This window comes from Tenrec ecaudatus, chromosome 12 (assembly GCF_050624435.1).
Source record: "Tenrec ecaudatus isolate mTenEca1 chromosome 12, mTenEca1.hap1, whole genome shotgun sequence".
Lineage (NCBI taxonomy): Eukaryota > Metazoa > Chordata > Mammalia > Afrosoricida > Tenrecidae > Tenrec > Tenrec ecaudatus.
The window spans coordinates 114,013,156-114,040,579 of NC_134541.1; the positions used below are offsets into that span (position 1 = coordinate 114,013,156).

General features: G+C 55.6%; 1 protein-coding gene across 2 annotated transcripts in view; it reads left to right on the forward strand.

Moving 5' to 3' along the window:
* The window catches only part of XYLT1 (xylosyltransferase 1), a 330,985-nt gene extending 306,280 nt beyond the window's left edge, over positions 1-24,705 (forward strand). For both annotated transcript variants that reach the window (XM_075564553.1, XM_075564554.1), the window contains 3 exons: positions 4,046-4,241; positions 11,873-12,206; positions 18,572-24,705. In XM_075564553.1, coding sequence (XP_075420668.1) covers positions 4,046-4,241; positions 11,873-12,206; positions 18,572-18,894 — 853 coding nt within the window. In that variant the 3' untranslated portion in view covers positions 18,895-24,705. The remainder of the gene's footprint in view (positions 1-4,045; positions 4,242-11,872; positions 12,207-18,571) is intronic.
* Positions 24,706-27,424: the final 2,719 nt, after the last annotated feature.

A 27,424-nucleotide genomic window follows, 5' to 3' on the forward strand; every position in this document is an offset into this window, starting at 1 on the left:
TCCGGGAGGTGGTGTCTCAGCCTCTCAGACTCTGCCCTGAGGAAGCCTGCACCCTCCCGTTGACACCACATGGAAGCAGCAGTGGGGCATCCTCGGGGGACCCACATCCTCTCCCTTTTTAGTGCTCTGCGTTTGGGGAGCAGAAGGAAGCCAGAAGGGGGCAAGGTTAGGGCTAGAGGGTGGGTGGGGAGAGGTTTCCTAGCAAAATGCATGGCCAGCAGCCCTCGCTGCCCTCTCAGGATGAACGGGCCATTCCCGTGATTGGGGGGGGGGGGATTCTCAGTACAACTTTCCCAGCCTTTTTCTCAGCAATGTAATTAAGTGTTCCCCTTTCTGAAAGCTTGGTAATAAGCCCCCATGACCTCCCTATCATGTCCTCTGGGAAAATCTATCAAGTGAGCCCTCTGGGGTCCCACGACAGCCTCCTGAGCGGACCCCTGAGCCGTGGGTTTCGCTGGCCCACCCAGCACCTGCCCTTGGAAGCCCCTGCTCTGATTGCACCTAGTTTAGCAACGACCCCCTAACAAGACAAAGACCAGTGCTTTATTGAGAGAGCTTGTCTGCAGTCGGCCACTGGTCATGGAGATAACAACCTGTCAACAGGTTTGGTGTGGAGTTAACCCATGCATGAGTGGATTGGGTCCCAGGGGCAACGATCACCTCACTGCGATCTACGTACTGTGTTTTTTAAGGAAAAGATAACCCGTGAAAATACAATCCTGCGTAATTTTTAAAATCTGGCCTAAAAGGTCAAAGATTCACAACACAGAGTGACTTAACCCCGTGCTCCCTTTGCGCAGCTGCAGTGCCTACCAGCTCCCGGCCCTCGGATTTCACCTTCAACTTCGCCATGTCCCCTCTTCCCAGGTCTGCCCATGGCACCATTCCCTGTTCCTTGTTGAAGCATAGCCCTAACCCCATCATCGTCCCTGAAAACACAAACATCCCTAAACCTCCTTTAAGTGTGAAATGCTTCGTTGACGTCTCTAGAGACACTTAGAATCAGCTCACCTGTGACACTGTGGAAAGTGTCCTAGAGCGAACAGACCAGAGGAAGACAGGACAATGGCTTGTTGGGACCCAGCCCGCCCTCCTGTGCACCTCCCCTCCCGCCTCAGCCGACATGCCCACGGAGGTGTCCAGGCGCAGGCACCCCGAGGACTGGGTATCGGTGTGTGCACTGGGCACTATGCTGTCAGCCCCATCTCTCTGCCTTCCTGGGCAGTTTCCCGCCCTGCTGAGGCTCCCTGTCTTTGACTGTCATCCCACTGAGCCGACATTCCAGAGCTTGCTTCCTCCAGCCCTCTGCTCTAGCTCTTGTGAGGAAGGTGTTCTTGTAAACACTGCCCTGATGGCTACTTCCCTGCAAAGAGCCTCCTCCATCGCCAGTCTGATGGTTTCCTTAGCACCGATTACCAGAAGTACCTCCCATCCCTTCTCTTCTCCTCTCCCCGCCTCTCTTTCAACAACCCAGCTAGCCTTTTGTGTTGAGCTGCTGTCCCTCCTGCTGCCCAGGAAGCGGGGGGAGGGACAGGAAGGACACTCCTGCTCACTGGCACCCTGAGCGCCCAGGCTGGTCTCTGTCCGGCAACTCGGAAGGAGCCCGCAAGGCCGTCCACTGCGCGTCTCTCGCTTTGGCGTCTGCTTGTGTGTCCAGGGGAGGCATGTGCCTGAGGAAGCCAGGTCCTGCCCTGCATGCCCCATAGCCTCCGCGTACTCCCCTGTAACGGGAGGCTGATGGCACATTTTAATTTTATAACAGTTGTTCCAGGAAGCCTCGTGAGGCTTAAAGGAGATGGTCCACACCCTCGCTTTGAGGTGCCCAGTATCATAACCACCGGGAGCTCCGTCACATCGGGTGCTGGTGTCGGTACCTTGTTCTCGCTGGTTACGCTTTGACTTGTGCGACCTTGTGCACTGTGGTGGTGAGGCTGCGGGGTCTGCGTTAGCAACCAGCGTGTCCTTTCCAAGTGACTGCCTTCTTAAGGAGTTCACATTTAAGAGTTCCCAGGGAACCTCTTCCAGTGCGGCATGAAACACGAGTCTCCTGTGCTCTGTCGGGTTATAACTGGCCACTTTCAAGGACATCACCAGGCCTTTCTTCCTAGTCTCTCTTCATCTGGAAGCTCCACAGAAGCCTCTCCTCCACTGGGTGGAGATTTGAATTTCTGGTGAATTCCAGCATGCAGTGGCCACAGTTAGAACAAACAGGCAGGCAGGTGGGGGGGGGAGTGTTCACGTTACTAAGCCCCCAGACACTGTCAGCAGGGCGCCTGTTATGAGACACACCCCATCACACAAGCTACTCGCTGCTCTCCCACTGAGCGGTTCAGGCCGCTTATCCCACCACCCGACTGCCAACCCTCCCCTGCCAACCACCACAAGCCTTCTCTGTGATGCTTTGAATGTTCTCCTGCGAGGCGCCCTCCCACCCGCTCCCAGGCTGGCTTCACCCTCAGCACCGCGTTGCATGCAGCAGGGGCTCCATGGGCCAGTGAAGGCCAGGGCATGTCTTTCTCCCTGCTAGTCTGGGGCAGACTCGATGCCAACAGGACCATGGCCAGTTCTAGTCGCCGGTACCAAGGAACTTAGGAGGCAACAGGTCTCATGGGGAATTTCCAAAGATACCCCCAGTGTAGTGAGTGCTGTCGAAATTCCCTCCTGGTGCTTAGTGGGGGCTGGCGGCACAGGCCGGAGATCCTCCTGGTGCTTAGTCAGGGGGCTGGCGGCACAGGCCGGAGGTCCTTCGGTGGCTGCCTCCTTTCTGAGTCATGGAGAGCCGCTGTGACCGGCCTTGGCCAGGAGGAGCAGCTGAGGTCCGAGGAGCCTGCACAGAGACAAGAGACCTCGGAGACAGCAGGAGCTTCAACGCACTGCTTCCAGACCGCCGCAGTAAAGCCATGGTGCAGCACAGCCGGTCACCCACTCTGTTCCGGGAGCATACAGGAGTTAGATTTACACGGTGCTGTAGTCAGGCTGCGGAGGAGCCTTAGTGGGGTAGTGGTTGCACGTTGGGCTGAGATCCACATGGTCAGCAGTTCGAAACCACCAGCAGCCCCGAGGGAGAAAGACTGGGCTTTCTACTCCCGTCCACAGCGCCAGTCTCGGAAACCCACGGGGACTCCCCATGAGTCAGCACCGAGTCGACGGCAGCGAGTTTGGTTTGGCTGTCACTCCCCAGCACTTGGTGCGAGTGGCACTTGATAAAGTACCGGTTGACATTTTCTAAGGGAAGAGGGATCACACGTCCTCTTTATGCCCTTTGCTGTGCACCGTACACTCGGCAGACGTCCCACTATCACCAGCAATACCACCTTTACCGGTGAGGAAGATTGCCGAGCCACCAGAATAAGGAGGTGCGTCAGGAATAGATGGAGGACCGAGAACACCACGCAGCAGTGGCCTCCAAGCACAACTCCCTCCTCTGCCACGAGGCCAGAGGACTGCTTGGTGCGTGGCCCCAGCACTGAGCAACTGTGAGCAGAGCGCCCAGAGCAGGGTCCAGACCAAAGGCGAGAAAATACAGAACAGAATTTCCGCTTCTCACGGCATCCAGACTTCCTGGGGCCCCAGAGGCTACATCGAACCCACCCTGAAGCTGTTGCCCTGAAAGCATCTGTAAAGGAAATCAAAATCAGACCCAACAGCCATCTGGCTTCCCTGGAGCTCAGTGTCACGGAGTTGTGGGGGTAGAATCGAGGTCTGTGAGCTAGCGGGCCTGGGGTGGACGGGTCTGGAGCAGCCGGTGAGCGGGGTGGTGAGTGGAGCGAGCGTCAAGGAATTGCAGCCCCGGGGATGATTGCGTTGCTGTCTGTTGCCCACACCTATAGCAGCAGCCCAAAGAGAGTGTCCCTAATAAAAGGATGTGACATTTTCTCTAACGAGAGCCATGCTCAGCAGGCAGCGCATGGCGGTGGCAAGCACAGGGAAAGCAGTGCAGAAGGGGGACGTTGCTGCGGCAGTGGGCACAGCACTGGCGAGGCGGGTGGGGCCATGGGCACCCCCCACACCCGTGAGCCCCTGTGACATGGTGCCTCCTTTTCAGGTATTACCCAATGGGCCACCCGGTGTCTGTCCACCTCTACTTCCTTGCGGACCGCTTCCAGGGCTTTCTGGTCAAGCACCATGCGACCAATCTGGCCGTGAGCAAACTCGAGACCCTGGAGACGTGGGTGATGCCCAAGAAAGTCTTCAAGGTTGCCAGCCCACCCAGCGACTTCGGGAGGCTTCAGTTTTCTGAGGTAAGAAGCCAGGCGAGAGACCCTGATCCCACTCTGTGGAAGTCCCGGCCCTGGGTCCTGCCCCGCACTCAGGGACTCGCAGTCTGGGGTGGAGGAGAAGGTGGCCCGAGAGCCTGGACAACACATCTGCCGGAGGTGCTCGTCCTGCCTCTAAAGTCCGCTCGCCAGCCCTGAACACGGGAACTGAGCCCTTCACCAGGGCAGGAGGCGGCTGCACACCAAACCTACCTGGGTAGCTCTTAGTGTATTATGTTGATCCTGGTGTATCATAGGGTTTGTGTTCATTTTTTTTTAATCCTAGCCCATGTTGGTATGTGCTGTCTGGTCGCTTCCGACTCTCACTGTGTACCACTGGCCAATGCTTCCTCCGAAACCCACACCAGGAACGGGCCAGAAGCAAATGGGTTTCCTAACGAAGTCGTTTGCAAGCCCTGTCTTACCAGTTGGGAGGCAGAGACCCAGAGAGAGTCAGTGAGTTGGTGACTCGTAGCCCCCTAGTTCCTAGCACCGAGCTGAGCTCAAAGTGAGCACCAGACCAGTCCTCACGTGGATGAGTGAGTGTGTGGATGCTTGGAGGGATGAGCTCATGGACTCACTTGGGGAACACAGCCCCCCTCCCCAACCCCAATCCAGCATCTGCTTCCACTCTTCCTGACACCGAAGCGGAGATGACCCAACTCTAGCATGTCAGAAGCCGTGCCACCTCCAGAATGGGGTTACCTACATAATGCGCCCTGCGCCCACTTCTCAGGCCTCCTCCAGCCCCGTGCTCTCCCCTCTCACCTCCGCTCACACGCCTCCTGTCTCTGTGACATGTGGGCCCCATGGGCTTCTGCCTCAGATGTGGTCCATGCTGATACTCCTGCCTAGAACGCCTTTCCCCTGGGTTTTCATCTCAAAACCAGGGGCATTCCAAAGAGCGCACGCTATCTCTCTCGACCTACGCAGAAGGGCTGCCCAAGGGAACCCTGGCAACCTGCCCCCATCCGGATCTCAGCCAGGGACAACCCGGGAGCACTTCGCCTGGTAGCACAGTCAGTCGCCTGAGCTGGAATCGACTAGATGGTAGCCAACAGCAATAGTCTTTTTTTTTTCCTTTTTTGGGGATGGGGGGCAGGCTGAGTTCAGTCCAAATGTTGCCCCTTTCCGGACTGCCCGCTCCTGGCACCAGCAACTCCGTTCCCAACCTGCCATTTCCCCATCCTCTCCCGAACCCTTGCCGTCTGAGACTCCCATGGGGATCTCCACCATCTCTCACTGACTCTTCCCAAGAGCTGGCACCTGATCCTGTCACTCAGTGCTGCATCCCCATGGCGGGTGGGGGGGGGGAGGTGTAGACGCTGGCCCACCTAAGTTTTATTTTGATTTGTTGTTGCTCTTGAGAATACACACAGCAAAATATGCATCAAGGTAGCCGTTCCTGCCTGCACAGTGCAGTGACGGATGCCATCCTTCTAGCTGGGCAGTCTTTCTCGCCCTCCCTGTCATACGTGTGCCTCCCCCATCAGCATGAGCTCACTGCCCACTATAATCCCCCTATAATCTTTAGCACTGCTGTTGTCCATTCAATCCCCCAGAGATCTTAAGAGAGCACAGTACCGAATACAGGCAGTCTTTCTGAGTTCAGCAAAACTGCTGTTTGGTTTTAAGAAGGCTGGAGGAGTTGTTTGGGTTTCAGATTTAAAGATAATCTCAGGACAAGCGATTTGGAAATTCACTCAACTTCCATGACTCCAGAAGCTCTAGAATGTAGGAGAGAATTCAAATCCTGTTCTGTAGTTTCCCCCTTTTGGTCATGATTCTTCTATAGAATATCTGATTTCTATTTCTGCGTAAAAGAGTGGAACCCATTCAGGTGGTGGTGCCGGCAGGAAGGGAGATGTGGTCAAGCGTGGCAGAGGTTGCCTACACAGATCTCCAACACCCAGTGTCTGCCTTCATCATACCAGGCATTAGACATTCCCAACAAGGGAACAAGTTTGGGAAGGCAGAGTCTGATTATCGAAGATGGAGAACCTTGATGGTCGGCCATGTGGGGGTCCCCACCACTTATATCTGTCCTGCCAATCCTTCTCTAGCTCCCATGCGTGGGCTGACCTGTGCCCCCACTAAATGGCTCCCCAAGTCCAGGGCCTGCATGGAAGCTTTCTCATTTGTATGTCATATTCAAATGCATTTCCAAATGGGCCGGTTGGCGGTAAGCCACCACAGGAACCCGCTCCATCAATTACGGATGTCAAGGGACCATGAGCCACTGCCCCAGTGAGATTCCATGTTGGGGGCCCAAGTGACCAATTAAAGGCACTACAGTCCCATTAAAGAGATGGATGCCTGGTGGCTGGGCTCTCCACTTAATTTATCGTCCTGTTTTGGGATGGCAGTGCTTCTCTGGCAGTGACAGGTGTTGGTGTCAGGCCTTGGCTCATGATTAGCAAAGGTTCCTTCCCCGGGTTTGGTTCCCTTGCTGTAGGCACAGCCAAAATCACTGGCCGAGTAAAAGGAGGTGATGGTTGAGAGCCTTGGGTCTGGTGTCTTCATTGCCCTTCTAGAGTCTGGAATTCTGCATAATGGCCGAGGTTGTGGCATTAAGCAAGGAGGGAGGGAGGACCCACTTGATGGGCTGTTACTTGATGGGCTGTTACTTGATGGGCTCTCACTGGTGCCGGGCCCCAGGGCCAGGTTGGTGGTGGGAGCCAGCTGGGTGGCCCCTGAGAATTCGCCCTCCCATGGGGTGCCCAGCTGCCAGCGTGGAGAGATGCTCATGACTTCACCAGGCAGGCACCATGGGCCTCCGGTGTGCTCGGCTTAGAGGGCGCACTGTGAACCCGGTCCCTGTTGTGATGGGGCTGCCGTCTAGGCGGGCAGCCAGCAGGACTCCTGGTGGGGCAACCCTCTGGCTGTCAGCTGAACAGCTAGCGGTGTGGACCCTGCTTCCAGCCACTCCAGCAGTGCCGGTTAGAGTCGCCTGCTTCCGTCAAGATTTACAGCCCTGGAAACCCTGTGGGGCAGTTCTGCTGGGTCCTCGAGCGTCACTGTCAGTCGGAACCGGCTTGATGGCAACGAGTTTTTATAGACAGCCAAAAAGGAATGAATAAATAAAGGCACCAAAGTGCTTTCCTTAATGAATTAGGGCAAGTATTTCAACGGGATAAAATTTAATCATGTGGTAGCCAGGATCTGCTGTGGGGGGGTGGGGGGGGCGGGCAGCAGTAATGGAGACTACTTGTTTTTAAAATCATTTGTTTTTAGCACTGTATACAACTGAGCATGCACTGACTCAACCATTTCTACATATATAATTCGGGCACATGAATTACTCTGTGAGTTATACACCCATTCTGCCCCTTCTTTTCCAAATGACTCCTCCACCATTAATATACACTCCCTTCCCACGAAGTGTCCCAGCAGCTCTCTCGGGTTACTCTTGTCACTGGTCTTCAGAATAGCTGAATGCTCGAGGCAGACATCCCTTGCTAGTTAAGCTAAACTGCCTGGTTTTAAAAGGCTTCAGGGGGTAGTGTAAGATTTATGGTGTAAAGATTATCTCAGGGCAGTCGTTACAGGAGATCATCCAGCCTCCATGGGTCCAGTAAGTCTGGATTCTAAGAGAATTTGCCATTCTGCTCCGTATTTTCTCCCTTTTGATGGGAGGTCTTCCACAGAGCCTTGGGTCCAAATGTTCAGAAATGGTAGTAGCTGGGCACCATCCAGTTGTGGTCTCAGGGCACAGGAGACAGTGGTCTATAGCCACACGTTCTATCCTCTGCCAGCCTGACTCTCCTTCCTCTGTTTCTCTAGGTCAGTAGAGACCAACCGTGCCTTGGGTAGCAGCTTTTAAGACCCAGGCACTGTACCAGGAATAGGAGGTAGACCAGAAACACTAAATGCAACCGTGGGCCAGGTAATTCAGATGTCCCATGGAATCATGGCGCTAAACCTCCCAACCCAGGAACCAAACCCCAGGAGGTGTTTAGTCGAACATCAGCAGATGCAGCAGCTACTCTCGTTGTTGTTGTTGTTGTTGTTGTTGTTGCTGCTGCTGCTGCTATTGCGGTGAATACACCGATCACAACTTTTGCCAGTTCAGCTTTCACAGGTGTGCAGCCTATTGACAGCACTTGCATTTATCTGCTGGGGAAGCAGCCACGCCCTTCACCCATGTAAACTGAGACCCAGTGCTCCATGGATCAGAACCACCCCCATCCCGCCCCACTCTCAATGAGCACCAAGGAGCCCTGGTGGCGCAGTGTTTAGCACTCCTCTGCTGACTAAAAGGTCAGCCGTCGGAACCCCCCCCCCCTTAAGGGCGACAGCCTTGGAACTCTTGCCGGATGGCTCTCCTCTATCCTCGAGACCACTTTGAGGCTGGACTGGCTCAACAGCGGTGGGTTTGGGGCTGTCATTTTTATGGGGTACCTCTTGATAAAATGAGTGGGGAAGGTGATAACTGGCTCCGGGAAGAACGAGCCGTGCAATCTCTGGAGCAGGAACATGCCAGGTGGGAGCGGAGCACCGTGCTCTAGGAAGCATAGCCAGGGTGGCCAGAGCATGTGATCGGGGAAAGGGGGTGGGTCCGAGAGGACCGGGTCCAGGGCAAGAGATCTCGTGGGCCCTAGAAGACAGCAAGGGGTGTTGTTTTAAAAGCCATGAGATGTCTTCGGTGGTTTTCAGTTGGAGACCAGCTTGCTAAGCCTGACCTTGAGTACATGTTTAAACCAAAGAACCAAACCCGCTGCCCATGAGTCAGGTCTGACCATATTGGCCCTTTACAGGGTTCCTGAGATTATAAATCTTCACAGGAACTGACAGCTCCATCATCCTCCCTCGGAGTGGCTGGTGGGCTTGAACTGCTGACCTTGCAGTTAACAGCCCACCACCCAACCCACAATGCCAGGGCTCCGTGAACATGCTGAGATTGGGTGGTTGACGGTTTGTAGTGCACAGTTGTGGGGCTCCTTGTGTGCACGAGAGAACACAGGTAAGTAAGCCAGATGCAGTCCCTGACCTCTCGTGCGGAGGAGCACGCCAAGGGTGCCTCCACCCTGACTTTGGCCAGGGCTGGGCGCCAGAGAAGCCTAACAGGGTGAGGGTATGCCTGGGCTCACTGGTGAAGTGGAGGAGCTGAGGACACTGGGCTTCTGGACAGCGAAGAGCAGAAAGGGGTTGTCCGTAGGGAAGTAAGATTAGGGGCTGCCTTTAGAAAACTCGCCCAAGCCTTGAAACCTACCTTGAACCCTTCCCATTCACGTGTGTATTCCTTCCTTCGTTCACATTGTCTGAAGTCCCACCATATGCCAGGCTCTGAGCTCGGCCCCCCGGGTTCTCACGGTGGCAGAAATACCCAGAGTTCATAAGCCTGCTGCTCCACCAAGCCCCTCCCTGGAGCTTGAGGCCTCTGCATCTACTCCTCTCTCTGCACACACTGCCCTGCAGAGGTGTCCCCCCAGTAACCACCGCCACCCTCCCCACGACAGCGCCTCACCTCAGCCCCAGTCTTTAGGCGCCAGAACAGGAGGCGAATGAGTAAGTGCGTGCTTGTCCTCTGGTCATAGCGGGGAGTGGCTGTTGGATGGATGGATGGATGGATGGATTGACAGGAGGGAATAGCTGAGTTTGTGAGTGAATGACTGCATGAGAGAACAAGAGACTGTGTGACTAGCTGATAAGAAAGAGTAAGTGAGTGACTGAGCAGATGAGAGGCTGAGTTGTGACAGTGAGTGAGTGAGTGAGTGAGTGAGTGAGTGAATGAATGAGTGAATGAATGAGTGAATGAGTGATTGACCGACCAACTTACCTACCTACCAACCAACAGTTTGAGCGAGCAAGTGCCTGGGTGGGTGGCTGAGGCTGTGAGTGTTTGACTCACTGAGAGCAAGCCATCCTGCAAGGACCCTGGAGGCAACACATGAGCACGCAGCCTCTGAGCTCAGACTGCCCAGGACCCCCGATCAGGCCGTGGCACCAGTGCAGCTTCTCTCACTGCTCCGAGCCGCCTTTCCCCGAGTCACCGGATGTGCTGGGGCACTCAGCATGAGCTCTCGGTAAACATTGGTCATGTCGGGCTGTGTAAAGACCTAGCCGAGCAACTCAGGGCGAGAGGGAGGAGAAGGTAAATCGGTGCCTGTTTGCTCTGCAGATGGAGCGCTTCTCAGGCCGCCGGCCTCTGTGTACCCACCCCAGGCCTCGACCCACAAGACCGCAGCCGTGGTACAACCCTCATCTGCTCTCATTATCCTCCTCCTCCTTAGCCACATGCTGGGTCCCCAGAATCATGAAATTAATCCCCGGGGGCAGCCGGAGACCTCACACTTAATTTCATTTGAAGCAGCCACAGCCCTCTGGATCAGGAGCCTGTGTGGTTCGCTCACTTTTCATAAGGTCCCTGGCTCATCCATCCCCCGGATGTTGAGTGAGGACCTACTGTGTGCTGAGTACCACGAGGCACTGAGAGAGTCAGTACACAGGCCAGGAGGAGAGAGGAAATAGAGCCATCGCCAAGCCTCTGGTGGGTCACGTCTATCAGCCCTGCTGCAAAGAAAGTGCACCGTCCAGGTGTGGCCCCGTGTAACTGGGCCGCGGGGCTCAGAGGAGGATAGTGGGGAGAGCCCCAGGATTGCTGCCCACAATGTGAGACGATGCCAGACAGAACACATGGCACAAAACCGCTCCGGTGAAGGGGCGTCTGACAGGTGTGCGGGGCTGACATGAGTCAGGTGTGGCTATACTACTCTCATCACGCGGGCTGAGAAGGAGGCGGGGCCTGTAGCTCCAGGGTGGGCACTCTGATGCTCGGAACCCCAGAAAGCCACAGGGGCATTGAGCAGTGAAGGGGCCGTACATAGTTGTTGTGGCTACTGGGAGGGGAAGCCAAGGGGTCCCCTGTGGATCACAGGCACATGTGCCCAGCTGGCTGGCAGGAAGACCTCTGTGTCAGCCTCCTCCCATGCGGAGCCTCTTCCTAGATAGCCGTTGTCCCTGGGCTTCCCTGGTGGGCGGTGCTGAGGGACTCTGCTGTCTATCAGAGGTCACGTCCCAGGCCTGCAGGGCACCCATGGTCAGAACACTGTATCCTAAATGGGGACACACAGTCAGGGAAGCCACTCCACCACCCTGTGCTACTTTGTCCTGGCTTCTCAGGAAGGTGCATCTCAGTTGTGCCAGGCATATGCCAGGTACCAGGCCCAGGGGTCTGGTGGTTCCAGGGGAGGACAAAAAAAAAAATCCAGGGCAGTTTCCATGGACTGCCCTGAGTCGTGAAGGCATGTGTGTGTGTGTGTGTGTGTGTGTGTGTGTGTGTGTGTGTGTGTGTGTGTGTGTGTGTGTGTCGGAGCTAAGCTGTGCTCTCTGACACTTCAGTGGTTACAGGCGTTGGGGAGGGGATGGCCAGACCTTTCCTCTGAGGCGCCTCAGAGCGAACTGGGTAACCGGTTGGTAGCTGGGCACATAATTGTTTACACCACGAAGGAGCTTCTTGTGGATGGGCCAGAGGAGACTCCAGTCGCAGTTCTGCCTACTGCTGGGGACGAGGCCAGCTTCGGGCTCATCATCTGTGAATTGGGGAGGGTGGGGCCCAGCCTGGAGGAGCCCCAAGCTCACGCCCTGTGGTCTCCTTCCCCTCTGTGCTCTTTCAGGTCGGCACTGATTGGGATGCCAAGGAGCGGCTCTTCCGAAACTTTGGAGGCCTCCTGGGACCCATGGACGAGCCGGTGGGCATGCAGAAATGGGGCAAGGGACCCAACGTGACGGTGACAGTCATCTGGGTGGACCCTGTCAACGTCATCGCGGCTACCTATGACATCCTGATTGAGTCCACTGCTGAATTCACCCACTACAAGCCCCCTCTGAACTTGCCTCTGAGGCCCGGGGTCTGGACCGTGAAGATTCTCCACCACTGGGTGCCCGTGGCAGAGACCAGATTCCTCGTGGCTCCGCTGACTTTCTCAAACAGGCAGCCCATCAAGCCAGGTGAGGACTCGAAGGACGGGGAGGGGAAGGGGTTTGGGGGGAGCGGGGAGCGGGGAGCAGCCCCATTCCTGGGGCAGCCCCCTGCAGGCCATGCTGTCAGCTGGCAGCAGTTTCCCTACCCTTCCCCCTTAAAGACAAGCTCACCTAGCCCCTGCACACGGAGAGGATGGCGCTCTCTGTGTAGCAGTGCAGCACCCCCACCAGACTTCCACAAGTCCTTGAGCTGATTTCAGACACGACAAGAAAGCAGATTTTGTTCCCTGTTTGCAAAAACAGAAATCATCATTAAAATTATGTGCATCAGAATGGCCATGCACTCTTTGGAGAGGCAACCCCTGGGCTAATGAAAGATACTAGCTGGACGTAAAACAACATCCTCATAGTCAGGCCGTATCAAGAAAACCTGTGCATTGGAAGCTGGCCCACTCTGGGGCCGCAAGCCAGGTCTGATTGCGTAAGAGAGTTTTATTGGAACGTAGTCACACCCATTTGTTGACATCTTTTCCAGGAGTCATCCTGGTCTTGAGTAGTTGTGACAGAGACCAAATAGCCCAGAGAGGGAAAAAAAACAACCCCCAAACCTATCCCTTTACAGGGAATGTTCCCCAACACTTCCTGTAAGCCGGTGTGGATAAAAAGTAAGATTGAAAGAAAGCAAGATAGAGTGAACACTGCCCTTATTAATAATGAGAGAAATGCAGGTTTTCCATCTCATTGATGCCTCACCTCTCCCCACATTGGAAGGGGTTAAGCAAGAACACAGCTAGCAAGGCTGGGGTGCAACTGCTGGCAGAGGGTCCGTGGCTACCGCTAGTTTGGGTGATGTCTTGCGACGGTCTTGCGCGCTCCGGCGAAGTTGCACATCCACACGCTCCACGACACAGGCGTCCCACCCAAGATACAGCCCCAGGGATTTGAGCAGAAATATCCATAGCAACAGGCCTGGATCCGATCCAAGCAGCCTGCATTGGGCTGGGTAGTTCGCACTTGATCCGTTCATACAACGGAGTCCTGGGCAGCAGTGGGCATGCGTCACACATGTGCATGAGTCTCTGAAGTGATTTTGTTTGAGGAGGGAGATGTTGCACACGACGGAGCATTCATTGAAAGCTCGAAAGACAGGGAAGGCTGATGGGCTGTCCGAGTATCAGCAGAAAGCTCAAGGAAATGACCGGACTTGACAGCAGAAACGGAGCCCTGGGGGGACTGACTGGAGGGTAAGCCTTGGTCCACTCGCTCTTGGGAAAGAGTTGAGCCAGGTCGGTGGTTCAAACCTGTCTTCCGCTCTGCAGGAGAAAGATGAGGCTGCTGCTCCCATAAGGATGTTTTCACCTGGGGAAGGGCCGAGAGTAAGAGTCAGAAGGAGCCAAGTCAGGACTGTCAGGTGGATAGCGAATGATTTCTCACCTAAAACCCTGCCCTTGTTTGATGAGAGGCAGGGGCCTAGTCATGGCAGAGAGGGACGGTTGATGAAGGACATCATGCTTGCTAACAGAGGGCCAGTGAGAGAGAGAGAAAGAGAGACCCTTCAAGAGATGGATTAACAGTCAGTGGTGGAGACCAGGAGCTCTTTTCCTTAAGCAGATGGTTTTGCTCTTTGGCCCCCCAGAAAGTCAACAAGCACAATGTCTTGAACATCTAAAAACAAAACGTTAGTTGCCACGGCCCTTCCTCTTGAGTCCGCTTTTTCTGGGCCCAGACACCGCCCCGTCTCCGCAGCCATTGCATGGACAGTGCTTTGTCTTCAGCTTCATACTGTTAGCACTTTTCAAAAACATGCTTCATGATCTTGATACTGCTGGTCTAAAACTCCCACCGAAAGCTCTGCTCTAGTCTGCGGAGCATCTAGGGAAGACAGCTTTGGTGCCCACTGAGAAAGTGTGCTCGGCTTTAATTTTTTTGTCAGAATTCTGAAAGCTGGCCCCACGGAGATGCCAAGGTTGGCCACTGTTTCGGCTGTGAACCGTCAGTGTTCTCCAGATAGGGCGAGAGCGAGAATAATTTTGTTTCCTTGCAAATTCACGGGCTTGCGCCGCCACTGAGGGCTGCACCTTCAGCACCATCTCATTTCTTCTCATATCGAGTTTCCCATTTCTTTGGGGGGCATTGTCCCCATCGAATCTTCACAAGATATCAATGGCTTCACCATTCTCCCACCCAAGCTTCCCCATCAATCTGATGTTTGTCCGTGTTTGAAATGTAGCAAAACTCATGTTGCTTTGATATGGACCCTTTTCAATCTGATGTCTTATATCCTTCTCAGTGCCTCTAACTCGATCCTGTTCAGACCTGTTATAACAAGTCAACATGAGATTATTTTTATGCAGAAGCAACTTGAAGTCCATGAATTCCCCCCTGCCCCCACTATGCATTTTCCATAAACTCATTGAAAATCCCTTGTATAGAATTCACGTTTTCTTGGCTGGGCGCCAGCTCCTCACTGCACCCTAAAGGGGGGGGGGGGGTTGATGAGTTGATGGAGGACAGGCAGATAGCTACCATTGAGTTAACCTGACTCCTGGTGACCGGATCCTGCTTCATTACCATGATCACTGGCATGCCCACGTCTGCCATTGTACCAGCCCATCTCCCCGAGGCCCTCAAAGGCATTGCCAAGCGATGTCTCCAAATGAAGCCAGTCAGACAATGTTCTGTTACGATCCATAAGATGATCACTGGCTGGCTTTTTAAATAGATCACTGGGCCTCCTTCCTTTCTAGTCGGGCTTAGTCTGGAAGCTCTGCCATAACCTGTCCTCCACGGAGGACCCTGCTGGTATTTTAAATGTTGTTGGCATTGCTTCAAGGACCGTGTTGTTAAGTATAGTGAAGCCGGTTCTGAGCCACAATGGCCCCTTAGGCAATAGAGTGTAACACTTCCCAATCCACCAGTACCATCCTCATCCTCATGCCTATGTCTCCTGGTCTCCACTACGGACTGTGTTAATCCATCTCTTGAAGGGTCTCTCTCTCTCTCTCTCTCTCTCTCTCTCTCTCTCTCTCTCTCTCTCTCTCTCTCTCTCGCGCGCGCGCGCGCTCTCGCTCTCGCTCTCGCTCTCGCTCTCGCTCTCGCTCTCGCTCTCGCTCTCGCTCTCGCTCTCTCTCACTCACTGACTCTCTATGTTAGCAATCATGATGTCCTTCTCCGGGAAGCAGCCCTTCCTGATAGCAGGTCCAGAGTCACCCCATGCTCACTTTGAAGGAGCATTCTGGCTGTCTACGTTGCAAGAAAGGTTTTGTGAGCGCTTCTGGCAGCCGCTGGTACCTTCCGTATTCTCCGGCAATACGGTAATTCAGTGACATTCTTCCACCTTCTCGCCCAGCACAAACCAGCCCCTTTGAGGCCATGAAAAATACCATCAGGCTCACCTTCATGCCCATCATGACGCCTTTGCTTTGAATCACATTTAAGAAGAGGTCTTCTACCACAGCTCTGCCCAGGTCTCTTGATTTCTTGACTGCTGCTTCCGTGGGCACCGAGTGTGGACGCAGGTGAAGGGAAGCGCTCACAGCGTCAGTATTTTCTCCACGTGCCGTCCAGCTGTGAGGCTTTCTGTTTGGGTTCGGGTTTTATGTCGGGGTGTACTCCAGTCTAAAGATACAGTCTTTGGTCGCATCGCCCAGCATCATCTTAACCACCCCAGGACAGTGCAGACAGGGCCGTGGAGAGTGGGGATGGGCTTCACAAACCTAGCCAGGCCAGTGCCCATCCTCTTAGGGCCGGCAAGCCCACCCACCCACCCCCCTTTGGGTTTTTATCCCTTAGCATCCCTACTGATTTCCAAAGGCAGCAGGGGGTGGGAGGCGGGGGTGGGGACGGGGGGGCTTGCTAGCTGGTTCCAGCTCAGGGTGACCCCCTGGAAATGGCTGTCAGTAGCTCCGGGGTCCATTGCAGCTCGTGTGTGTGCGCACACACATGCAGATGAGAGGAGACCTGCACCGGGGGTTCCCAGACCAGAACCTCTCAGAAGCAGGTGGCCAGGCTGTCTGCCGAGAGACCTGGGAGGGCCTTCAAAGTGCCGTAGTTGGGCACGTGACCATTTGACTTCTCACGTAGCTGCAGACGAGAAGTGGGGAAATGACAGCCTTCCCTTTGTGGCAGCACCTTAAGCAGATAGATGGCAGGGAGGCAAGCAGTAGCCCCGAGTGCACCCTCCCTACTCACCTCAGGAACATGCTGGATTATTCACTGACTACTCTCTGGGCCTGGGGCTTCCAGCGTTCTTCTGAACTTCCCCACCCAAGCCTGGACAAGCCCCCGGTCCTTGCCTCCCCCTGAGAACAGCCCCCCTTTGTCCCTAATTGTATTTGTTAACGATGTTCCGGTGACAGGGAACTCGAAGGTGGGAGCAATGCAATTTGTAAAATGATTCATCAACAGTAATTTGCTATTGACGCGTCCCTGGTAATCTTAGGAAATCTGATGAGGTGGAATTGAGGCAAATTTAATTACAGAGGCGAGCGTGGCACACTGAGGCTCTAATAGCAATTCCGGCGCTAACCTCATTTTTCATGAGGGTTTCTTCTTTTTTTTTCTTTTTTTTTCTTTTTTTTGGGGGCCTCCACCAAAATATTTAGGTCTCAGTGTTGAAATGTTTTCTCAGCCGCTCCTTTCACGGTGCACGTCTTGCCTCTGGTCGGCCTGCAGCTTCTCCGTGGGGTTGGCATCTCCCCACTCCCCAGCTGTGGTCCACCCTTGCCAATGGAGAGGCCGTGGGAGAGACTTTCAGAGCAGCAGGCTCTCATCTTTCACAGGGGCGCTGCAGCTGCCCGGCCCATCTTCTGGTCCAGGGAGAGCTGGGCCTCCTGCCTGATCATCTTGAGAGCCAGACAGCCACACCACACTAAATTCACTTGCCACTGAGTCAAGGCGGGCTCACCGCGAGCCCAGAGGACAGGGTAGAGACCTGCCCCTGGGGGTTTCCGAGACTGTAGCCCTTTACAGGCATAGAAAGTCCTGTGTTTCACCCGCTGACTGGATGGTAGGTTCCAACATCCGGCCTTGGGGTTCACAGCTCAGTGTGTCATAGCCCACTGCCACCAGGCTTCCTCACTGGGAACAGAAAATTCAAAAACTCACTGGGATCCTATCAGACAGGGTAGAACTGCGCCTATGGCTCAGGAGTAGAAAGCCCATCATTTTCCTGCAGACCAGCTGGTGGTTTCGAACTACTGACTTAGCAGTTAGCAGCCCAATGCATAACCACTATGCCACCAGGGTTCTTCTGGAGAAAGAGAAGTTTTACTGAATTACAGTAAGACAACCAATGTTCTCGGAACATGGCTCTCCTTTCTCTCACCGCCGCTGTCTGGAGCACTGGCCATAGAAGGCAGGACCTCTTTGTCTGTTTCCATCAAGGCCGGGTTTGAAATTCCAACAGTGCATATTCTCTGGGCTTTGAGGAGGGCAGGCGTATGGTCTCCCTCCCTCCCTCTGCCCTTTTCAGGCCTGTACTCAGTAGAAGAAAATGACCTGCCAGTGATCCCCAGGCAGGTGGGCTGGGGTGCCCCCCACCCCCAGGAGGACTTCAGTCCCTGCCTGAGGCAGGAGCCTGACCTGTACATGCCTGCTTCTGCCTGGTATCATGAGAGCAGCTGTGGACATTATGTAAGGAAATGGCCATAGCTGTGTTATTTACAAAAACAGGCCCTGGACCAGATGTAGCCTAAGGGCTACAGCTGGCCAACCCCTGCTGGCACCCATTGCCATTAGCGGTGCCAACTCGCACAGCCCGTTGGGCACAGTGGAACTGCCCCATCAGGCTTCCAAGGCCATTGCCATAGCTCTCCCCTGGAGCACGGGGTCTGCGCACCGTCCACCTTTCAGTTCATGGCTGTGCACTTTAACCTGGGCGCCACCAGGCTGCCTTCCTGGCCCTTCCATGGCATCTCATAACCAGTCAGCAGCCTCGATGAGACAGGCGGCTCACGACTGGCCACTGACCTAAAAGTTGGTGATTCAGACCTATGCAGCGGTTCCACGAAAGAAAGGCCTGGCACGCTGCTTCCATAAGCTTCACAGCCAAGAAAGCCCTGTGGAGCAGGTCTTCCCTGCAGCGTGTGGGGTCATCCTGGGGGCGAAGGGCTGGCCCTGGCAGCCAGCAACACAGCAGTGCCTTGTTGTCAAGGAAAGAGAAGGCATCGTCGTAAGTAGAGCTGGACGCAGGAAGGGCTAGAAGTGGTTACGGAGTGAACACATGAACCTGGAACACTGACAGCATGCCCCCCCCCACACACACACATGAGCCTGGCCTTGCTCCATATGACGGGGTGACTCGCAGGCTTGGTTCCCCCCTGATGGGAGAGGGGAGCGAGGTGGGGTGCAGTGGCCCCTCTAACCCGCCCCCCTGTTCCCTTGGCTTTCAGATGAGGCACTGAAGCTGCACAATGGGCCGCCCCACGGAGCCTACATGGAGCAGAACTTCCAGAGCCTGAACCCCGTGCTCAGCCTGCCCCTGAGCCCCGCGCAGGTGGAGCAGGCGCGGCGGCACGCGGCCTCCACGGGCGCGGTGCTGGAGGGCTGGCTGGACTCGCTGGTGGGCAGCATGTGGACCGCCATGGACATCTGCACCACCGGCCCCACCGCCTGCCCCGCCATGCAGGCCTGCAGCCAGACCGCCTGGAGCTCCTTCAGCCCCGACCCCAAGTCGGAGCTGGGGGCCGTCAAACCCGATGGGCGCCTCAGGTAGCACCGGGCCCGTGGGCCACGGCAGGGTCCCAGCGGAAAGCACCCAGCTCCCAGTGGTGCCTCACTGGGGTGCCCCTGCAGGCCTGGCGCCCAAGCAGGACTGCCCATGACTGATCTTTGCCAGAGCAACTCCTGGGAGTGGGACTGCTGCTTCTAGGTGCCCCGGCAGTCTCAGCACCTCTGGGCCACCCTCAGCCCTACGGGTTCCCTTTCCTCCCCTTCCAGGAACCTGGCCCCCCACACAGGCAATTTTTCAGACCTTTGTTTTCAGCAACGGGACCCTGGGCATGAAGGGGAAGTTCGGGGACAACTGAACCCCAAGGGCTGTGGGTAAAGCAGCAGGGGTGGGGGTTCTTCTCCCAGCTCACCCCCTGGTGGCCCCTGGGTCAAGGACACTATTCCCCCCACCCCCAAGGCACCTCTTCAGAACCCACGGTCTCTGCCAACCCCAGTTTGTCAGCACTGCCCACACCATGGGGCCCAGCTTAGCCCGCCCTTTGGCTCGCCTCCCTCATCCTCCTGGCCAGGAAATCCTTGTGACAGGCCTCTGAAAGCCACAGTCACGAGCCCACCCCCACGGGACAGCAGGCTGGGAAGGGCCTCAAGCCTTCCCTGACCCACCTCCTTCGTAACCAGCTGGGCTGGACAGCCCCTGGGAAGGGGCATGGCTGAGGTCACCCAGAAGGGAGACGGCTATCTTGCCCGGAGTTCCAGGCGACGTCCTCCCTATGGGGCTGCCCCAGGAGGTGGTGCAGGGGGAGGGTAGGTATGGGTGAGGGAGAGCGCCAAGCCCCCTGCCTACTCAGGGGTCCAGAGATAGGATCACAACCCCTGGAGGACCACCGACCTTGAAGCTCACAGGGCTGTGGTTGGTGCACCCCACAGCAACGTCCAGGCCTGCACACGTGGCGAGTCCACGTGTGCAGAGCTGCTGGGACAACGGGGCTCTTCACTTCCAGGGCAAGGCCTTCCGGATTCGCTCCCCTCCTTCTCCCATGTGCCCACAGGCCCACCTGGCAGGCAGACTCAGTGGGAAGCTTGAGTGGCTGCCTAAAAACTAGTGTTAAATCGGCGTGCCTGAGTTTCCAGAAGTCCGAAGGGCATCTTTGGCACTAGCCTTTTGGAGGGCCACCCCGCTAAGACCAGAGGGCCCCTCTCCCTTCTCTGATCCCACCCACCCCAAAGGGCAGAACCCCTGGGAGAAGCCACGCCCCAGGTGGCAAAGCATCCTTACTGTGAGCCAGACCTTGTCTTTCTCTACCGGCTTGGTTCAAAGGTACCGTGGGCATGAGGAGGGCGCCTGTCAGCTGTGTTGTCCCCTCCCATCCTCACCCCCAGGAAGGCAGGATGTCCTTTGGGCAATCAAGGGTACAGAGAAGGGACACTTTAGATATTTATTATTTATGTTTTAGTCCATGACTAATTAGTAGGTGCTGTTTTTGCAGCTTGTCGATTATGTTCTTACTAACTAAAGCTGCCTTTGTTCACAAAAGGCCCCTTCCCCCTTCCTCATCCTTTTGCCTCCATCTCCATCTCCCTCTCACCCCAGCCCTCTTCTCTCCCTCTGTCTCCCTGTCTGTCTGCCCCCGCCATTCTCCTCCTGTCCTCAGAGTAAAGCAGGGCGCTCTGCACACCGTGAGGGGAGGTCTGAGCGGCCTCGCCCACCGTGTGCACATGGGTCTGCCTGCCTTTGGGAACACCGGGGCCTAGCTTCACCCAGGCGGCAGCACCCACTGCCCTTCCCTTCCCTTTTGGGGGAGGGTTTTCTGAGCCCAGCCAGAAGGCACTTTGTGGGTGCAGCCCTGCAGAGGGCTGGGGCTGTCCCTGCTGTCCCACACCCCCGGCCACCTGCAGCCAGCTTGGCCAGGGGTGTGACATGGCAGGATGGCAGTGGGAACAGGCTCTTCCCAAGCCCAGGAGGAAGGGGGCGGCCCGGCTTAGGAAGAGGGTGGTCAGGCCGGCTGGAAGTGGGCATCCTTAGCAGTGGCTCAGGGGATAGTCTTACAAACTGGGAGCCAGAGCCTGTGCCAGGGACTCCCAGAGAATCCTGGCTGTCGGAGTCCTGGGGACACTACCCTCCCACCCTATCCCCACCCCTGCCTGGCCACTGTGTGTCTTATTTCCCCAGGCTTCTTTTCGGTGGCTTTGGGGGTCCGCCCTGACATGTCGCTGCACGCAGGGTCTGTAGACACTTGCACGTGTCCCGCTGCCACTGTGACGGTGCTTCCCTGCGGGGCCAGTGGAGAAAGGGGCATGTGGCTTTCTCCAGGGCCAGGCAAGAGTGTTGCTGTGGGCAAAGAGAACTCCGTGCAGGCCGGGGTGCCCGGTGCGAGGGTGATGTTTCCCGAGATATGTCGTCCCCTCACTGTGGGGTGGCCTCCCTGCCTGGGAGGGCCCGGAGTCAGGTAGCCAGCTGTCACGGCTGCGCAGGAGGGTTTCAGAAATGCCGCTGCAGCCTGGGGGACGAGTCAAGGCCCTGGGGGACTTGGGTTCGGGGTAGAAGGCAGCACTCAGTGTCTCTGGGCCACTTGTACCTGCCCAGCAACCTTGGGGCAGACGGCGGCCTTCTGAAGCCCACTCAATGGTCATTGCCATGAAGACAGCTGCAGACCTCCAAAGGAGAAGGCCTCGTGATTTACACAGTGCCCCGTCCACCTCTTGAGAGAAAGGCCTCTGGCCGGAGTGCCATGGCCCACCTCTGCGGTGGGCCTCAGTGCTGGCAGCACGCAGAGAGGAGGAGCCAGGCCAGGCCAGCACCCAGGCCTGCAATTCCTCATGGTGCACACCTGAGCTCATAGGAAGGATCCTGCTCCCTTCTGGGTCTCTAGCCAGAGACTGCCTAGAACCTTGATCTCACCTCCAGGCTGGTGCAGATAAAGGCAGTGGTGGTGAGGTGTGGGCCACGAACCAATCCCCCATTCCCAACCAGGGTCACTGGGACTCCCAGGTCCCAAGCACCATGAAGGCAGGGGCACCGGAAAGAGCTGCTGGTGGTTGTCAAAGGCTACCCAGTCTGCCCGTTGGCTCCCCCACCCCTAGGTCAGAGCCACCCTCTTGGGTCACTTGTAGAGCCCAGAAGACAAAGATTGGTGAGTGAAGCTGGTTCCGGGAAGACAAAAGGGAGTGATGGAGACTGGGGAGCTGGGCTCAGTCCCAGTCCCATCCAGAGGCACTAGCCACAGCTCAGCCCAGTGCAAGGGGACAATGGGGGGGAGGCAGCAGTAAGGCAGTCACAGTGTAGCAGGATCACCCCCAGATTGTTACAGGAAATGGGATTTTTAAGTGTTGAGTTTCGCTCCCCCTCTTTAAGCAGCCAGGAAGTGGAGGGAGGGAGCGGGTGCCCCGCAGTTCAGCTTGTGCACCCCTTCTGCTCTCTGGGAAGTGACTTAGCATGAGGTGGGCCAGCTGCCCTGGAGAAGGCTTGCAGAGTAGCAGCTCACCTTGATCCCTACAGAAAACAGAAGCTCTTCCTGCAGTTTGCCCCCCACCCCCCAAAGAGAAGAGCCTGTGTCCTGTGAGGGCTGGCAGGTGCAGCTCTCCAGGTCCTGAGGCCCTAAGACAGCTGTGTTGAAAGGAAGAGGAAGTGGAATCAGAGACCTCCGCCTGCCGCCCGCCATAGGGCAGTGTTTCCCTAAGAAGGCAGGACCGCCCCCTGGTGGTCCTGGCGTGATCCAGGGCCACTGCGGAAGCAGATACCAACACTTTATCCTGGATTACGGGCTGTAGCATGAAAGTTGTAATTGCCAGGGCAAAGCCCTGAATCATTTTGTCTGCAAAGGGCATGAGGCCAAACAAGTTTGGGGACCCATTTTTGGGAGGAGCAGCCCACATCTGCCTAGGCCCACCCCTTGCAGGGTGCCATCTGCAGCCAGCCCGCCAGGGCCAGGGTGATGACAGGTCAGGCCCCCAGCCCTCTCCAGAGCCCCAGGATCTGTTTGCAAAGAAGCCATGCTGGAAGCCATGGTGACCTCTGCTTGCCAGGGGATACCTGAGTCAGCCACGTCCTCTCGGCGTCTGCCTCCGTGACCTGACTCTGCCCCACGGTCTACCGCAGGGGCTACCTCACTGTGTCTGTTGAGAAGTTTTCCTGAGTGGGGGAAGCACAGGTGTCGGACATCTTCCAGCTGAATGTGCAATCTATGCAAACGCCCCCTCTCTGTCTGTCTGTCTCTCTCCCCCGCCCCTCTCTGTGGGTCTCTGTTTTAGAAGTCTTATTTTTTTAACCTTGCAAACAAGATACTGTATAGGACCCTCTCCAGACTGAGGAGGGCTTTCACGCACCACCTGCGTCTACCCCCCACACCATCTTTGGTTCAATTCTTGCCAGGCCCAGGCAGGGAGAAAGTGGTCCTCTCTCCGCTCTCCACTGAGCTGGGAATCCCCCAACTGCCTCGCCTAGAAGCAGCTCCACCCCCTCTAACCTCCTAGCGCCTAACATCCCGGATTCTCCCTCCTTCTCCGCCTTATTCCACCCTGCTTCTCGCCCACCCCCCACCCCCACACAAAGCCTTAGGTTCCTCCTTTCTGAAATGTGGCCTTAACCTTATTTTTGGAAGCTGACCATCCATCCTCTCCCTCAGATTCCTGCCAATGTCCCCGAAGGAAACGCTCTGGCAGAGCATGCGCAGCTCCTCTGTCCCTCAGCCAGGGGCTGCCGGTCTGCAGTTCGCAGATGCAAAAGACATCCCAAGTATTATCTTTCAGGGGAAAAAAAAAAAGTGGTTCTTCTAGCTTCACCCAAGATGGAGGCTTGGGTGCTCCGAGGAACCCTTGCCAGCTCCTGCAACACTTCGTGGGGCACAGGGCCCCTGGACCGGGCTGGCTTAATTGCTGGCAACAGAGTGCTCCTGTGGTGCCCACCCTCCCAGAGCCCCTGAAGCCTGGTGACTTCGTGTACTTCATTCAAGGGTGAACCAGGAGAGTTTCCCAATTTATCTCTGTCCTTCCTGGCCGGCAAGGGATCGAGTTAAATATCCTCAGCGGATGGGGAGTGTTCTCCCGGGAATCACCGTCCCTGCTACTTCTCCCATCACGCCCCTGCGGATGGAGGCCAAAGACCCGCCCCAGGGTTTCCACAGGGGATTCGCTGGGATGGAGCGCAATTGTCTTTGTGGTCCTCCTTGTCTCCCTTATTATTCTCTGTTGGTATTGTTCTGTTGTCCATCGTGTCTGTCTGGGTTTCACCGGCCTCACCGTAAGTTATTACCGTCCTCTCTGTTGTTTCTCTTGTTCAAAGTCGTGGTGATACAGTTTTCTAAAATAACTATTTTGTTATAGATCACGATATGCATAAAACTGTACAGAAATATTTTGTAACGTATGGATTTTTTTTAAAAGAGAGAATCTGTAAATAAAATTTTAAAAAGAGAGACTTCAAATGGCACACACTAAAAGATGTAGATATTTTGCTATTTATTTAAAGAAGAATTTTAAGAGAGATCGAACTATCTGAAGTTGACCCGTCGTCGTCCAAGTTCCAATCCTCCGAATGCGTGTTCTCACAGGTAGACTGTGGGGCCCGGAAATGAATGCACAACCTCCCCTCCCTGTTTTTTGCACCTTTTCTGTCTTTTCATTTAGCAGGAAAAAAACAAAACCAACCACCACCACACACAAAAAAAATTGTGCCTTAGCTGTATTTTTTTGTCTAGGGGAGTTTGTTTCTGTCTGACAAAGCAAAATTTTTTGCAGAACACAGTGGATGTATTAAATACTGTATCATACCAAAAACACCGCAGGTGTATATAAATGCTTTCTGTCATACTGTGTTTTCAGATGCAGAATTTTAAATGACAATAAATCTGTCTTTATGGAACAGCTGCTGCGGGGCATCTTTTTTTTTTTTTTCAGCAGTGTTGTGTGCCTCTCAGGGGGCAATCGACCACCTGATGGTTGGCGGCGGTTCGAACCCTGGGCACCGCTCCACAGAGGGAGGCCGGAGGTGCGCTTCTGTGAGAATCACAGCCAAGAAAATGCTATAGAGCAGGAGATGCCCCCTGTGAGGCCGGGCGGGGCTCAGCCGAAGTCAGAATCGGCTCTCCAGTTAGTGTGGCCTGGTATCATCTTCCCTCGCCTGCTCAGCCCAAGCAAAACTAACCCACCCACTGCCATTGAGGCCATGCAGTCTCACAGCGACCCTCTAGGGCAGGGTGGAGCTAACTGCCCCTGTGCGTTTCTGAGACTGTCATTCTGTATAGGGATAGAGAGCCCTGGGCTTCTGTCTCGGAGGGATTGGTGGACTCAAAAGGGTTGCGTTGCAGTTAGCAGGCAAATGTGAGACCACTCCTCCTGCCAGCCCGTCCCCCAGTCTTAGGTTAACTCGATAGCTTTCCTTCTGGACTGGGAAACGAGGTAGTCTCCCTGGAAAACCTGGAGGCATGGACCCTCTTGTCGGAAAAGGCTGCTGCCATCCTGCAGTGTCCTACCTTAAAGGAGGCATGCCTTCAGGGGCGGTTTCCATGGTTACCAGGCTCGACTGCAAACTAAACGGTTGGAAGTTCGAGGCCCCTCCGAGGCACCGTGGAAGAAAGATTGCGTGCCTGGCAATCTGATTCCAAAGAGCCAGCCAGGGGCAACCTAGGGAGCGCAGTTCCACTCGGACACACACAGGTCGCCAGGGTTGGAGTCGGCTGCTGGCGGTTGGTACCCTTAGCTGGTGATGCCCTTAGCTGAGGCCCAGGTAGAGGGCAGGGAAGGGTGATGCCAGGGCTCTCCACCAACCGGCTGTGGGTTCAGCAAACCCATGCCCTTGTCCTCATCGCACAGGTAGATGAACATTTCCGACTCCCCTGTTCCAGGTGAGGTCATGTGACCGGCTCCTGACCAGTGGATTGTGGGTTGTGGGCATGTGACCCCTTTAACCTGCCGATGCCCATCTTCCCCAACAGCCGCACCTCAAAGGCTTTGAATCCTTCCGATGGGTGCCATCTGCTCATTGGCCTAGTCTGCTCTTCTCAGAAACTTCCAGAGCCCCAGCCTACAGGAGGGCAGAGCCCGGTCCTCCAGAACGACCAGTGGGAGGCTGCCTGCATCACTCAGGGGCCTGTGACGTAGAAAGGAAGGAGCATGTCTTGTGCGGTGCCACAAGACATGTATTTGTTAACCCCACCTAGCCCGACCTTAGCGACCCCATCCGGAAGTGGAGATGCACGCAGGTGTTCCTTTGGGAAAGTCGTCATGCCAGCTCCTTCATCTCACAGGCAATGGGCCTGCCCACAGCACACAGCTCAAAACTCAAAGTGCGAGACACTAGGATCCCCCCCCCCCGGGCACTCAAAAAGTGGAACTGAGGCCTTGGTGGGCACAACCCCCTTTTCTCCATCTCTGCCCACCTCCGGGATAGGCTGTTCCTTCCAACAGGAAGGTGGAGAAGGAACAACCCCAGAAGGCCCTGCTCCCTGTCCCACAAACTCCATAACAACAACAAAGTAACACTGACCAAAGAAATGGCTCTAACCAGCCCACCTAGGACAGAGTCCCCACCCCGACCTACTACTGGCACCTGATGATGTGCTGTGATTGGCTGAGCAGAATGATAGCCCACCCCCTGGTGGGTAAGGAGCGATTGGGTAAGGAGCTATGGTTAGTAGTGTCATCTCATTCACATGATTGGAGTGGAAGTGAAACATCTCCCCCGAGAGGAGCCTGGTGCTGAGCAGACACAAACAACAGCTGTCTGTCCATTGCGGCGGCCAACTCCAGGCCCAGGTGGCTGCGCCGCTTGCCAGCCCAATTCTTTTCTGCTCCTCAAACACCCAGATTGTCCTCACCCACCTCCTAGACACCTCTCCAAGGAGAAGGGTTCTGGTCTGTCTGGAGTAAATCAGTTAGTTTAGTTGAAGCTCACACGATTCTTCTTTGCTTCGTTAGTGCGGAGTGGGCCGCCCGATGGCTTGTCCCTTTATCTCACGGCCTGGTCACAGGACTCGTCTAAGCAGTCCAGGGTGCTGTGCTTTGCTAAACGTGGTTATGGTCTTGGCGGCCTCTCCACGGGAGCAGAAACCTGGAGATCTCCGAGACTCACTGCCCGAGAGTCCCCGCTGACCCCCAGTGACCTTCTAGGGCAGAATCAAACTGCCCCAACATTACAGAGGAAACAGACTGGCCCATCTTCCTCCTCTGGAGTGGCCAGTGGGTTCCCACTTCAGACCGTTCACTTGGCAGCTGAGCTGTTTGACCGCTGTGTCCCCAGGACCCCTTCGGTGAAGATGACATTCTAGAAGCCCTCACAAGCAGGCGGTTCTCTCCTGTGCTAGGGAGTCACTATGAGCCAGACGAAATCGCACACAGCCCAGCAGAAAACTGGCCCTCAGTACCGGCCACGCTCTCCATGTTTCTGTAGCCGGGTTGTTGTAGTTCCCACCCTTCCCTCCCCAAACTCTCTACTGCTCAGTCCCTCACTGGTCCCCCCCGGGCATGCTAGCCCACTCATTTATGAGGAGGGGGCCATGCCCTGCTGAGTTAAGCTTCTACATGTGAGACAGATGAGACTGGGTTTGAATATCACTGCCCCTTCTTGTTAAAATCAGAGC